General features: G+C 45.7%; 1 protein-coding gene across 1 annotated transcript in view; it reads right to left on the reverse strand.

Moving 5' to 3' along the window:
* LOC111954862 (proto-oncogene tyrosine-protein kinase Src-like) overlaps positions 1 to 15,576 on the reverse strand; it is a 49,117-nt gene that overhangs the window by 17,752 nt on the left and 15,789 nt on the right. The window contains exons 3-7 of the mRNA XM_070436010.1: positions 12,667 to 12,766; positions 10,230 to 10,247; positions 9,669 to 9,767; positions 8,828 to 8,931; positions 8,202 to 8,351 (exon numbers count right to left, since the gene is read on the reverse strand). Of these exons, the coding sequence (XP_070292111.1) occupies positions 8,202 to 8,351; positions 8,828 to 8,931; positions 9,669 to 9,767; positions 10,230 to 10,247; positions 12,667 to 12,766 (471 nt within the window). The remainder of the gene's footprint in view (positions 1 to 8,201; positions 8,352 to 8,827; positions 8,932 to 9,668; positions 9,768 to 10,229; positions 10,248 to 12,666; positions 12,767 to 15,576) is intronic.

A 15,576-nucleotide genomic window follows, 5' to 3' on the forward strand; every position in this document is an offset into this window, starting at 1 on the left:
AAAGGACCAGGATAATCCCAGAGGTAGTCTCTGCTTACAAGGACAAAGACTGAAACAAGGAGGTCTCCAAAATCAGACGTAATATAACAGACCAGGTCCTCAAGTACAGGATAAACAGAGGTCGCGCATTGTACCAGGATATAATCAGAGTCTCGCAATAGCTAGGTATTAGTTAGGTGAGTTCCAGAGACCAGGGAAGTAAAGAGGTGGGTCCTTTGCCATGGCCTTAGGGATAACAGGGGGGGTGCCTGCAAGATGACTTTTGGGATGCGATAGTTGGAAGAGGGGGGGTCGTCCAATGACCTTTAGGAAAACAGAGGTCCGCTCCATAGACCAGGGATATATAAGGGGTGCACTCTTTGTACAAAGACCAGGATAACAGGGTCCTCTAGACCAGGATAAACAGGGGTCCTCCAAGACCAGGTTAAAGGGTCCTCGCAAGAAAGGTAACAGGGGTCTGCTTAACAAGGTATGATATAAGAGGGTTACTACCAAGATCTGGGGTATAGATGCGGTAGGCCCTCAAAGACCAGGATAAAAGGGTCCCAAGACAATAGTGTTAGGTACATGCATCACTAAAGATTTTGTGGCTGACTGAAGCCTGTGGCCTGGTTTCTGCAGTAGCTGGTATTTAAAGCTTGCCGCCGGTGCTGTCTGGATTGTCGGTATCGAAGGGCTTTGCTCGCGTCTGTGCGCTTGTGTTAGGGAAGCCTTGTGCTCATTCTGGGGGTCTGGCAAGCGGGTGACCTGAAGCCTTGCCTGTGCGTGGCAATGCCTGTCATTTCAGAATGTTCTGGGGCCGGGTCTGGCGAACGTTTACTGAAGGCTGCGCTGTCTTTGGGCAGGGTACTGAAGCTTGCGGGGCGCTGGCGGCTACGGAGAGCCTTAGCCGGTTATGGCAGCGTACTGAATGAGATGCTATTGCCCGTCTGCGCGTACGAGGGTTTGACCCTGCCGCTGGGGGTGGGCAGCAGTACTGAATGCAGCTTGTCCTGCTCATGAGCAGCGGGACTGATGGGATGCCTTTGCCTCTGTATGGCAGCGGTTTACTTGGAATTATAGCCGTGGTGTGCCCGGGTCGTCTGGTCTAGCGGAGGTTGAGGGTTGCGCTGTCTTTGGCATTGTATGAGCCTGCCGTGGTCTTGGCGCGTACTGAAGGGCGGGTTGCCTCTGTCTTGTCTGATGAGTTATCTGAAGCCTGTGGTTTGCCTGTTCTGTCGTGGCTTAGCTGTTTTACTGAGCCCTTGCCTGCTTCTGTGGGTTTTGGAGTGTAGATACTGAAAGTGCACTTGCCTGTTCTGGAGCGCTAATCTGAAGCTTGCTTTTCTTGCTGTCTGTTTTGTTTCCAGCGGTGTTTATCGATAGGTCCGTTGCGCGGGCTGTCTGGCACGTACTGAAGCTTGCCCCTGTCTGGCAATTAGCCTTGCCGTGTATGAAGCCCTGCCTTCTGTGGTGTGGTCAGTGTAGATGGAATGCCTTCTTCCTGTCCTGGCTCGTACTGAAGCTTTCTCGTGTGGCTGCAGTGCAGGTATTGAGTGCGTTTTCCTGCTGTCTGGCAGCTGTGATTCTTTGAGTAGTTGGCCATTCTGCCCGGTCTGTGCAGCGTCCTGTAACGCCTGCCTGTCGTGGCGGCGGGGTAGCTGAAGCATTTCCCTGTCTGGTAGCGGTGTCTGAAGCCGGGTGCTGTTTTCCTGCATGGCGTACTGTTAGCGGACGTGACAGTCTTTCGGGCCTGTCTGTCAGTGTTACTCGTTGGGTTTTGATCTGAGGCCTTTGTTAATCGCTCTGGTCTGTCAGGTGTACTTGTAGCCTGGTATCTCTGAGAGCCCTGTACTTTGAAATTGTGTCTGGTCGTGGTACTCGTCTTGATCGTTGTAGCCTTGGGGGGGCGGTTTGACTTTGTGGCTAGTGTATTGTCTCCGTTGTTCCTCTAATGAGTGCGGGCCAAGCCTTGAGATCGTGTTCTTTTATAGAATGCATTCCGGCTTTGTTCCGGAGGGAGTATGTTTGGCCAGCCCTGAGGTATCTTTTGTGTTGGTAGTAGTGCAGTTTTTTGGTTTTTTCGGTCTCGGACCATATAGTGCCAATGTCACCTGCTCTTGCAGGATCTTATTAATTATCAACACAGTAGCGACAGGTCGGTAGAGAGAGATGAGACAGTCGGGATGAGGGAAGTAGTAAGGGAAATATTTCGGAGGTAATCTATGGTGCTAATGAACAAAGAGGAAAAAACTTTAGAATGGAACTGAAGAGGTAAAGACCATTTTGATGGCCAATGGAGGCTTGTGGTTGGAACCATTGTAATGCGTTTTTTGTTCTCCCTGAATTGGCCATAATTTCCCGGGTTTTTCTCGGGGTGTTCTGTTTCTTCCACTAATCGTTGGGAGACTGTAAGCAGCTTGCCCGTGTCATCCTTTTTAGGAAGTCCAAGCAGTTGTTTCTACTTTTGTGGGTGTCGTTCAGTTGTTTACTTCAAGTAAGGACTTTGGTGAGTAGAAGTGAGGAATGGCAGTGAGAAAGGAACACAAAGTGATACAATCGCTGTTGTTTGGGGTGTGTTTGTTGGTGTGTGTGTTTGTGCTGCTGTGTGTTGGCGGGATACACACGTGAAGACCCGAGCCTGTACACAGCCCATGATAGTTAGTGGGAGATGAGTGAGATTTTGAGGTTTTATGATTTGACAGGGTTTGCTTTAGTTGTTGTGGACCGGTTTTTCGGCGTTGGGGTTGGCCGAGTGGTAACGGGCGGAGGGATGGTGTCGCTGTCTAGAGCATCTAGCGGGTCGTGGCGTAGAGGCTTGTTGCCAAGGCGCAGTTGCTCTGGCTTTGGGGGTTTCCCCTCTCGATCGCTTTGTGGGTTCAGACAACTGGCGTACTGTGTACGTGTGAGTGTGTCCATGGTGTCTGTTCGTGGTGGACCTGATGGGTACCTGCTGTTTCGAGGGGTCGAATTGGGCTACGGTCCGCGGGGCCGTTGCTAGTGCCAATTTCCATGTTTCTGTAACTTGCAATACACTAGTGGTAGCATGGTGGCCATTAGTATCTTCGGCTCGGCTTTGTGAGTACGTAGTCAATCGAGCTAAAGGAGTACACAGAAAGCCCCACGTGAGTACAGTGGGATCTCCGTAGCTGTGGTGTTGTTGTCTGCGTACAACACTATTAGTCAGTTCGCTCTGATGACGTTATAGTTATAGTTGAAATACTATTGTTTGGGTTGGCGTGCTATGCTTGGATACAGGATAAAAGTGGTCTGTATTATGAAGGAAGACTTATTATTATTCACTATTACTTCAAAAAACTGTGCTGTGTGTGTCTTACCTTCACTTACCATTGAGCGTCTTTGGATTAGCTTTGCCGGCCATGTGTTGAACCGTATCGAGGTGGGGGACTCCCGGCATATTTTCGACTCTCCCGTGAGGCGGTTGCTGGCTGGGCCGTAGGCCCTGTCGTGTCTTGGACTGGTGCTTTCTCGATGCGACCGGACAACCTCTTCAGACAGGGCACAGTCCACCTGCATGCTCCTTGGGTTGCGGTACGGGAAGACTAGAAGCGAGGCCATGGATCGTGTTCACCGTCTAGTATCCAACTGGACACTTGTCCAATCCCTTGTTACCTGATCTTTCTCATCTTCGAGAGGGCGTTTGTCGTTAGGGGGTTTTCTGCAGAGATTTGTGCTACATCTTTTGTGAAAGCTTAATGAATATTGTATTGTTTTGTGGCTGAACGTCAAAGATGTGCGCTCCGCAGCGTGTGTTAACGGCTATCCAGATTCGCTAGCATGCTAGCATTGCGAGTCATGCGGCTTTGGGGCTTACAGAATCGGAGGGTTGTGTGTGATTCCGAGGGCTTTGGTGTCCGTCAGTCGGTGCTCCTTTTGCTCATCCCGTCGTAGTGAACCCATGAGGGGCTGTCACATTCAGAGGTTGGTCAACAAGTGGCCTTCATCTTTCGGTGTTCATGAAGTGAAGGAAGTGTTTTGACCCGGCCGAGCCCTATGGGTTGGTCACATACAGTGCTCTCCGGGGGAGTAGGAAGTGGTCCATCTTGTTCGCGATCAGCCTGTTTTTACGCGAACGCTCTTGTCGTGGTGGGGGTTGCTGCGGGCAGCGGAATGGCATGGCGCGCAGCTAGGGACCACAGAGGATGGCTCGGACTACAAGCAGGTGCTACGCGTGTTTCATCCGGACCACATTCTTGGATGCGGTCGTGGATTTCCGCCGTTAAGCGGCAGGTGTGTCAAGAAGCAGTGCAGCTTTGGTCAGGTTCGTGTTTGGCGCACGCATGATCTTGACTTTGCCTCTCCGAGTCCGTATTAGGAGTTAGCAATGCGCTGAGGCAAGATACTAACGCTAAGTTGTGAGATCTAGGACCCTCCTCATGAAAATTGTGGGGTAGGATAAAAAGACAGGTGTTAAAAAAGGTCTTCCAAAGAGTGATTTTGAAGACGGTGATCGTTCAATAAAGTTTTTGGTTATACTTAGAGGTTATTATTTCTGTCTCTGTGTCGCATCTGGGATTTCTGGTTCTATTTTCACTTTGATGTTATTGACAAAGACACTGCATACCATCGTGTACACTTATATTAATTATAAGATTTAGTTTAATATAGATAACAGGTTTGTGTCTCCGTGTGAATCGTGATCGAGCATAGAACTTGGTGATTGCACCTCAGAGCATGAGATGTAAGTCATCTAATACAAATAATATCATCTTACAACCGGCTCCATTATAACTTTGAGCTATTAGTCATTCTGTCTTTGCAATAAACTTGTGGTGGGATTGATTTTTGTTATTTAATACATTTCTGATGTATTGTGTGAATTATGTAAAGGTTAATTTTGTTATTCATCCAAATGTTAAAGTACCAGCTATGCCTTAATTCTGTCTTGTACAATGTGTGAGTGACAAAGTAAAGAGGCTTTATGCTACCATAGATATCGATATTTAAATGAGGTTTTTGGAGCACATTGTCGGAATGAGGGAAAGGTACTCTTTGAGTAATCATGCCTATTCTTCAATAAAAGTAGCATCTTGTCATATACCTTGATAATTTCTTAGTTCTGTACTTATAGTGAATGTCTCGAGCTTCAAATAATACTCATACATCCTATCACTTTCTTCAAATGTGGTTTTCAAGTCGTGAGACAGATCGCCCTTATTTGCACTTTGGATACAAGCTAGTTGGAGGGTCAACGATATTGTTGGAATCCACGAACGACTGAACCAAATTTCGCGCTCAGCATATGATTCGTAAATCCAGGTTACCCTCCTTGATCTTCTTATACTCCATACCGTCTGGGGTTTTCTCGGTACAGTTTCGTCAAACCTCCTCGAACACAATTGTTCACGAGAACAATTCACTCTCGCTTACTTATTCGTCATTTGGTGCTGTCTCTGTATTGCTGGGCCTAATATATTCGATTATAAAGGTATCTCATTCGCTTGTAAAAGTCATCATGTTTATATGACAACTATATAAGGGGCATATATATAATCGCGGATTTATCTTTGCGGAATTACATCAGTCGGCGACACAACGGACCGAGACGGGTCACTCACGCGTATCACCTCCACGTACTCCTAACGGACCCAGCGGGTCACTCCAGTCCCGCCCAGAGCACAACGCTAAACGGGAGGCTCAGGGGAGTAACCGTTGTCACGGTTACGTGTCTTCGATCTTGAGCACTTCTGGGATAGAACGGACCGAGGACAGGCTGGTCAACTCCAGCTCGAGCGGAGAATCACTGCGTAAGCCTGATTAAACGACCACAAGCTTAACTAATCGGTAACATATCGCGGTGTTCTATCTCGCCAGACTTCCGCGGACAGGTGTCTAATTGCATCTGAAGTGGGTCACCATCTGTTCGTGGACATCTCTACACGGACCCAGGGCGAGTCCACGTACAGCGGTGCGCACGCACTTCCGCTGTGTTTGCCAATCGTGAGCCCTCCAGCGGGTCACTTCTGCCCCAGGCACGATCCACCGACTATTGTTTGTCTAATCGGACGCTAGACGGTGCTCAAGCTTCAAGCGCCGACAACCAAGGACCAGCGGGTCACTTTCAGCGCGACACCGAAGTGGCAACACCAGCGGTGGAGCGTCCTTCTCTAAGGCGGGCGGGAGGACACTGCCCTGCAGGGCTGTTACTACTATAGTCACGGGCTCTGAGTCAGACGGGTAGTTCCTACACAGTTATTCTTTGCTGGGTCGCGACCATACGGCACAAAGCTCGGGTTCACTCCAGCGGACAACACAGCAGGTGGACAGCAGACGTGGTTGCTCTTCCAGCGCGAGCTGAGCGGACCAGGCGGGTACTGGTCAAGTCTGCCGCGACCCGTGGCATAACCGACCAGGCGTTTGTGGCCGTGTCCAAGAGGACGCTGTCACGACATCCTATACGGACCGTAGCGGTTACTTCGAGATGATAGTAAATGAGAGCCAGCGGGTATTTAGGTCTCTCGGACCATGATAGGGTGATAGCCAGTCGGGTTTAGTGGCGACATGGATGGGCTAAGCACGCAGCGGGCGTTACTCACTAGGATAGTACATTGGAGATGCAGCAGGCGGTTACCTTCAGTATGACTGTAAGAGGTCCTAGCGGGTTACTCACTTGATATTGATAACTAGACAGCGGCTTACTCACTATGATTAGTAATAGACCACAGCGGGGTCTCCACTATGATTAGGGGATAGACCTAGAGTCGGCGGCGTTACTCACTATGATATAATGACCGCGGGTTATCACATGATAGTAACTGAGACCAGCGGGTTACTCACCATGATAGTATAGACCGCGCGCTCACTACATGATAGTAAATAGACCAGCGGGTCAGCTTCACTGATATTAGTAATAGGACCAGCGGTTACTCACTATGATAGTAAAACGACCAGCGGGTTACTCACTATGATGTAATTAGATCAGCGGGTCACTCACATGATAGTAATGAGACCAGCGGGTTACTCACCATGATAGTAATAGACCAGCGGGTTACTCACCATGATAGTAATAGACCAGCGGGTTACTCGATCGTCTCACATGATAGTAATAGACCAGCGGGTTACTCACCGCGACAGTAATAGACCAGCGGGTTACTACCATGATAGTAATAGACCACCGGTTACTCACTATGATAGTAATAGACAGCGGGTTACTCACTATGATAGTAATAGACCAGCGGGGTTACTCACTATGATAGTATAGACCAGCGGTTACTCACTATGATAGTAATGAGTAGTAATAGAAGCGGGTTCTCACTATGATGTAATAGACAGCGGGTACTCCTATATAGTAATAGACCAGCGGGTTACTCACTATGATAGTAATAGACCAGCGGGTTACTCCTATGATAGTAATAGACAGCGGTTACTCACTATGATAGTAATAGACCAGCGGGTTACTCACTATGATAGTATAGACAGCGGGTTACTCAATGATAGTAATAGACCAGCGGTATCACTGATACGTATAGATCAGCGGGTCACTCACTATGATAGTAATAGACCAGCGGGTTACTCACTATGATAGTAATAGACCAGCGGGTACTAACTATGATAGTAATAGATCCAGCGGGTTACTCACCATGATAGTAATAGCCCAGCGGGTTACTCACCATGATAGTAATAGACCAGCGGGTTACTCACCATGATAGTAATAGACCAAGCGGGTTACTCACCGAGACAGTAATAGACCAGCGGGTCACTCACCATGATAGTAATAGACCAGCGGGTCACTCACCATGATAGTTATAGACCAGCGGGTCACTCACCATGATAGTATAGACCAGCGGGTTACTCACTATGATAGTATAGCACAGCGGGTTACTCACTATGATAGTAATAGACCAGCGGGTTACTCACTATGATAGTATTAGACCAGCGGGTTACTCACTATGATAGTAATAGACCAGCGGGTTACTCATTGATAGTAATAGACCAGCGGGTTACTCACTATGATAGTAATAGACCAGCGGGTTACTCACAGCGACATGATAGTAATAGACCAGCGGGTTACTCACTATGATAGTAATAGACCAGCGGGTCACTCACTATGATAGTAATAGACCAGCGGGTTACTCACCGCGACAGTAATAGACCAGCGGGTTACTCACCATGATAGTAATAGACCAGCTGGTTACTCACTATGATAGTAATAGACCAGCGGGTTACTCACCGCGACAGTAATAGACCAGCGGGTTACTCACTATGATAGTGGTAGACCAGCTGCTGCAGACTGCTGAACTGGGTGCGTGAGGTGATGTAGAAACCACCGCTGTCTAGCTTGCGTATCTTGTAGTGTTTGACGTTGAGACCTTTGGTGTTGTCGTAGTCCAACACGGACAGGCAGTAGGCTCCTGTGCAGAAAAATAAAATTACAAAATAATTTGATACATTGTCTGCATCATCTCTATGCTTCTGTGTGTGTGGAAGGAGTAATGTGTGGGTCAAAACCAGTTAACTTCAAGTTTGAATGGATCACCTGGACATCTGTAGTWGTCATACTCCAATCAAGTCAGTTACGCATCTCGTGTTCCACACTACACACACCAGAACACTGCGTGTTCACAGCATAAACTACACCACATGACCTCATTACCCCAGAACCCTCAAACTCAACTCTGGACCTACAAGCCAGTTTCACTGCATTTTTGTCATTGTTCGGGGGAGAGGGACAAAGTGCCTCTTCAACCATTTGGTGGGTTCATTCCGTGTTCAAATTTACAACTTCACAATAGAAAGAGGAAACTTCAACAGGGAATTTGACAATAACCTAACAGTGCTTCTACTCCACGTCTAAAATGTCTGTCGCTCTCTGAGAGGTTCTTCTCACCCTTGGTGGTCTCGCTCTCTCGGACCAGGAAGGTGCCTCGTCGGTTCTGTAAACTCAAAAGGAGCCTCTCTGAGTCGCGCCGAGTTATTTTCCCAAAATACCACCTGTGAAAGTGGGCCAGAGTGAGTGAGAAAGAACAGTGAGAACCTGCCACTGAGCAAAGTGAAATTGCACTCCAAAAGCATAGTTGGGTCACGTATTCAGACCTCAATAAAAGCGTAACGTCAACGAGTCCACGTTCCAGTGGTATTGTGTCGATCCAGCTTTATAAGCACATCATTTTTTGGGGGGAAATTATACAGTGCTTATCTTTTCCAACATATTTTTGATTGTGGCATATAGGTGAATCTACAAAACAGATGGCCTGGGACATGGAGTTATGCCATCAGAAGGCCACTTTTGAGAAATGAAAATGCCTAACAAACTGTGATTTTGGAGGGAAACTGTCCCTTTAATATCCTTATGGAGCACCACTGAAGTACATCTGAGACCAGGGTATTTTACTATCCAGATGGGTTTCTCCATAATCATACATCTTAGAGAGAGTTTGGCCAATGTTATTAAAGCTGGACGCCATGCTGCTTCTTCTAGGGTTGCAACATTCCAGTMACAAAATTCCCAGGTTTGTCCACATTGCCTGATGATTCCAGGAATCTGCCAACCAAAATTTCTGGAAAAACTGGGAATATTGGGAAAGTTMCCAGCATTTTGCAACCCTAGCTCCATCTCAGCATTCTAAACCCACGGCTGTTTAAAAAAGAAAAGAAAAAAATCAACATTTTATAACCTAACAAAAACAGGAAAGATCGAGATAAAAAAACGAAAAGAAAAGTTGATGTACTCTTCTGCTTGAATGGAGTCAGAGGGGGCCACATAGTTGCTGGGGATGTAACCGCTTTCTCCGGTAGTCAGAGACCGAGCCAGCCACCAGTCCCCTTCCCTGCAGCGAGACAGAGGAGAGAAGGAGGTGATGACAGGGTTATTGACTTGGACAACCAGAAGCCCTCCCTGGGTTCATTCAGAGTACTAACTGGTCACTCACATCAGATAGACACAWTTGGCGGTGGTTGAAGCCTAAAAACAGCCCTGGGAGTAAACCAGTGGAGGACACTGTGTGCTCACACCATGACAATCATAGGATCAAAAAAGATCTTAACCTCTCTTGACTAAATAATAATAAAATAAAATAAAAAACAGGGAAACCAAGTGAAAACAATGACAAAACGTATTTCACACACTGTCATTTTGCCTTTGTGTTCATAAGCACAAATGGTTTGGTTTGTTGTAGGTTGAGCTGACAAACATCACCTCAGCGCACACTGAAGAATAACGGGGTTGATAGGAAAGAGGAAAGATGACGAGAAGTTAAGACAGGGGGATCACAAAGGATTAGTTCACTGACCTGAAGCTGTACTTTCTCCTAAGAGAAACCATGAAGCGTGAGAGAGGGAAATAACAGACAGCAGAGAACATCAAAAACACACAGAAAGAAATGCAGCAAACAGCAGAGCACACAAGACCAGACCATTGAACAGTAGCAGCAACTAACCAGTTGAAGTAAGAAGTYAACATACACCTGAGCCAAATACATTTAAACTGTTTCACAATTCCTGACATTTAATCCTAGTAAAAATTCCCTCTTAGTTCAGTTAGGATCACCACTTAATTTTATGAATGTGAAATKTAAGAATAATAGTAGAGAATTAWTTATTTCAGCTTTTATTTCTTTCATCACATTTCCAGTGGGTCAGAAGTTTACAAACACTCAATCAGTATTTGCCTTTAAATTGTTTAACTTGGGTCAAACGTTTTGAGTATCCTTCCACACGCTTCCCACAATAAGTTGGGTGAATTTTTGGCCCATCCTCCTGACAGAGCTGGTGTAACCGGGTCAGGTTTGTAGGCCTCCTTGCTCGCACACTCTTTTTTCAGTTCTGCCACAGGGCTTTGTGATGGCCATTCCAATACCTTGACCTTGTTGCTTTAAGCCATTTTGCACAACTTTGGAAGTATGCTTGGGGTCATTGTCCATTTGAAGACCCATTTGCGACCAAGCTTTAACTTCTTGACTGATGTCTTGAGATGTTGCTTCAAATATCCACATAATTTTCCTCCCTCATGATGCAATCTACTTTGTGAAGTGCACCAGTCCCTCCTGCAGCAAAGCACCCCTACAACATGATGCTCGTACCCCCGTGCTTCACTGTTGGGATGGTGTTTCGGGGTTGCAAGCCTCCCCCTTTTTCCTCCAAACATAACGATGGTCTTATGGCCAAACAGTTCTATTTTTGTTTCATCAGACCAGAGACATTTCTCCAAAAGTACGATTTCTCCCCATGTGCAGTTGCAAACCGTTGTCTGGCTTTTTTTATGGCGGTTTGAGCAGTGGCTTCTTCCTTGCTGAGCGCCCTTCAGGTTATGTCGAAATAGGTCTTGTTTTACTGTGAATATAGATACTTTTGTACCCGTTTCCTCCAGATCTCTATAAGGTCCTTTGCTGTTGTCCTGGGATTGATTGGCACTTTTCACACCAAAGTACTTTCATCTCTAGGAGACAGAACACGTCTCCTTCCTGAGCGGTATGACGGCTGCGTGTTCCATGGTGTTTATACTAGCATACTATTGTTTGTACAGATGAACGTGGTACCTTCAGGAGTTTGGAAATTGCTCCCAAGGATGAACCAGACTTGTGGAGGTCTACAATTTTTTCTGAGTATTGGCTGATTTCTTTTGATTTTCCATGATGTCAAGCAAAGAGGCACTGAGCTTGAGTAGGCCTTGAAATACATCCACAGGTACACCTCCAATTGACTCAAATTATGTCAATTAGTCTATCAGAAGCTTCTAAAGCCATGACATCATTTTTTGGAATTTTCTAAGCGGTTTAAAGGCCCAGTCAACTTAGTGTATGTAAACTTCTGACCCACTTAATTGTGTTACAGTGAATTATAAGTGAAATAATCTGTCTGTAAACAATTGTTGGAAAAATTACTTCCTAACCGACTTGCCAAAACTATAGTTTGTTAACAAGACATTTATGGAGTGGTTGAAAAACTAGTTTTAATGACTCCAACCTAAGTGTATGTAAACTTCCGACTTTAAGTGTGTGTGTGTTGGTGTGTGTGTGTGTGTGTGTGTGTGTGTGTGTGTGTGTGTGTGTGTGTAAAACAGGTAGAGACCATCCTGTACCCAACTCCCACATGGCCTGACCTGAAATTGATGTTTTGAAACAGTGCATTTTAAAATGTCTTCCTATAGTGAGCTATGAACTGTCTTCCTGTAATCCAACTCTGTTGTATCTGGGTATGACGTATTCTCTCCTGCTGCAACCAAAATACCCAGTGATGGAACAAAGATATTTTGGAAACAAACTGGCTTGTGTCTGTCAGAGTGATGCATTTGGAAAAGACAAACTTGAACTATTAGACCCAATCAACAGTAGAAGGGCTAGAATCAGGATTGCGATCATTAGGGCACACAACAGAAAACATTTTACAGCAGTAGTGCMTCGTTGTTTCAGTTTGTTTTCTTTGGTTTGGTGCCTAATGAACATGACCTSACAAGGTTGCCCTTGTAAGATCTGAAAACATTAGTAGTAATGTTGTACACAGCAGATGGGGCGACAGAAAGGGGACAGACAGTGTTGTCTGGCTAACGAGGAATTATGAATAAGTCAGCACTCACTGGGACTGTGTGTGTGTACAGTGTGCATGCTTGTGTGTCCACACGGTGTGTGTTTGGGTTTGTCTACGTCTGGATGAGTGTGTGTGTCTAGGTGAGAGTACATGGTGGACATGTAGTATCTCAACAGGAAGACGACAGAGTGRGCATCTCCTTACGTGTTGTTGATGATCTGCAGCCGCTCGCCTTTCTTGAAGGTCAGGTCCGAGGCAGTCCGTGATTCATAGTCATAGAGTGCCACAAATGTAGTGACACCTCCTACAGGACGGACACACACACACACAAAATGTTAGAGATGGGAGAGTTTTGGGCTAACACACAAGCAGCTGAGGATTGGCATCTCTCAGGGCAAAGTACAGTATCCTCTTTTTGTAATACACTATATTCATATAGAACTACTAGTGCCTTCAGAATGTATTCAGACCCTTGATATTTTCCACACTTTGTTACGTTACAGGCTTATTCTAAAATTGATGAAATTATATTTTTTCCTCAATCTCCACACAATACCCCATACTGACAAAGTGAAAAACAGAAATACTTTATTTACATAAGTATTCAGACCTTTTACTATGAGACTCGAAATTGAGCTCAGGTGCATCCTGTTTCCACTGATCATCCTTGAGATGTTTCTACAACTTGACTGGAGTCTACCAGTGATAAATTAAATTGATTGGACATGATTTGGAAAGGAACACACACACACACACACACGTCTATATAAAGGTCCCACAGTTGACAGTGCATGTCAGAGCAAAAACCAAGTCATGAGGTTGAAGGAATTGTCCGTAGAGCTAGAGYTCAGAGACAGGATTGTGCCGAGGCACAGATCTGSGGAAGGGTACCAAAACATTTCTGCAACATTGAAGGTCCCCAAGAACACAGTGGCCTACATCATTCTTAAAAATGGAAGAAGTTTGGAACCAAGACCTTCCTAGAGCTCTTCCTAGAGCTGGCCGCCCGGCCAAATTGAGCCATCGGGGGAGAAGGGCCTTGGTCAGGGAGGTGACAAAGAACCCGATGGTCACTCTGACAGAGCTCCAGAATTCCTCTGTGGAGATGGGAGAACCTTCCAGAAGGGCAACCATCTCTGTACCACTCCACCAATCAGGCCTTTATGGTAGAGTGGTCAAGGCGGAAGCCACTCCTCAGTAAAAAGGCACATGACAGCCCACTTGGAGTTTGCCAAAAAGGCACCTAAAGGACCCTCAGAAACAAGATGCTCTGTTCTGATGAAACCAAGATTGAACTCTTTGGCCTGAATGCCAAGCGTCACGTCTGGAGGAAACCTGGCACCATCCCTACAATGAAGCATGGCGGTRGCAGCAACATGCTGTGGGGATGTTTTTCAGCGGCACRGACTGGGAGACTAGTCAGGATCGAGGGAAAGATGAACGGAGCAAAGTACAGAGAGATCCTTGATGAAAACCTGCTCCAGAGCGTTCAGGACCTCAGACTGGGACGAAGGTTCACCTTCCAATAGGACAACGAGGCTAAGCACACAGCCAAGACAACGCAGGAGTGGCTTCGAGAGAAGTCTCTGAAAGTCCTTGAGTGGCCCAGCCAGAGCCCGGACTTGAATCTGATCGTGCATCTCTGGAGAGACCTGAAAATAGCTGTGCAGCGACACTCCCCATCCAACCTGACAGAGCTTGAAAGGATCTGCAGAGAAGAATGGGAGAAACTACTGAAATACATKTGTGCCAAGCTTGTAGCGTCATACCCAAGAAGACTCCAATCAAGTCAAATGTTATTTGTCACAAGCGCCGAACACAACAGGTGTAGACCTTACCATGAAATGCTTACTTACAAGCCCTTAATACCAACAGTGCAGATCAAGAAATAGAGTTAAGAAAATATTTACTAAATAAAAAGTAACAGTAGAATTACATAACAATAACGAGGCTATTTACAGGGGGCACCGGTACCGAGTAAATGTGCAGGATACAGGTTAGTCCAGGCTGTAATCGCTGCCAAAGGTGCTTCAACAAAGTACYKAGTAAAGGGTTTGAATACTTACATAAAATGTCATTTCAGTTTAAAAATTTTAATACAATTGTAATAAATTCTAAAAACATGTTTTTGCTTTGTCATTATGGGGTATTGTGTGTAGATTGGTGAGGGGRAAAAACTATTTAATACATTTTAAAATCAGGCTGTAACATAACAAAATGTGGAAAAAGTCAAGGGTCTTAGGCAGTAGGATAATCAGCTCTGTTGCCAACGCTTAAAAATKTGTCTGAATTCATTTCAATTTAATGTTTTGGCATTCACATCTTAGAATATTACATTGTTTTTTGCACCCTGCCAAAAAAAAAACAACTATGGGAAACGTTGGGCTGTCTAATCCAATGTACATTTCCTGCAAAGAGATACCGGCATTTACATTAGGGCTGCCTAATAGTCCTTGATGGTCACAACATCTATAGTTTCTCAGCTATCCCTTTATAACGAGCACCTGGTTTCAACCGGGGAATCTTTGATTAGTTAATTAGATGCCAGGGGGGGGGCTCTAGCCAGCAGAAAATCCCATAAATTAAAGTGCAACCAATCACTTTACAGGAGACGCAAAATAATGATTGACCATATGGTCTAGACACACTATAGTGTCATGTCAGGTCTGTGAGAGTCTTCGAAGTCAAACTGGAGATGGGCTTGGCACTCCTGGAGACGGGCTTGGCACTCCAAGCAGATGTAGCCTTAAAGAAGGTTTTTCCATGATCATACCATTCCCATCTCAACAATACCAGTATGTTTTTCAGTCTTCACAAAAAGCAAACTTAGTACATTATATTTATTGTAATTCAATATTCGCTGTCAACAGATGTTGCAAATACACTAGTGGAGGCTGGTGGGATGAGCTATAGGAGGACGGGCTCATTGGAATGGAATAAATGGAATGKTTTGAGGGAAAGGTAATCCCGTTTCCTCTTCCTAACGTGCGCCAAAGGAAGTAGTCTACACAAACCGCCAGTACACTAGAAGGTGCTGAAAGAGAATAAAAACACACTTCGGTCCCAGAAAGCACATTATATTGCAACTATAGCATAAAGCTAGGGGAAATAAAA

Source organism: Salvelinus sp. IW2-2015, linkage group LG30 (assembly GCF_002910315.2).
Source record: "Salvelinus sp. IW2-2015 linkage group LG30, ASM291031v2, whole genome shotgun sequence".
NCBI lineage: Eukaryota > Metazoa > Chordata > Actinopteri > Salmoniformes > Salmonidae > Salvelinus > Salvelinus sp. IW2-2015.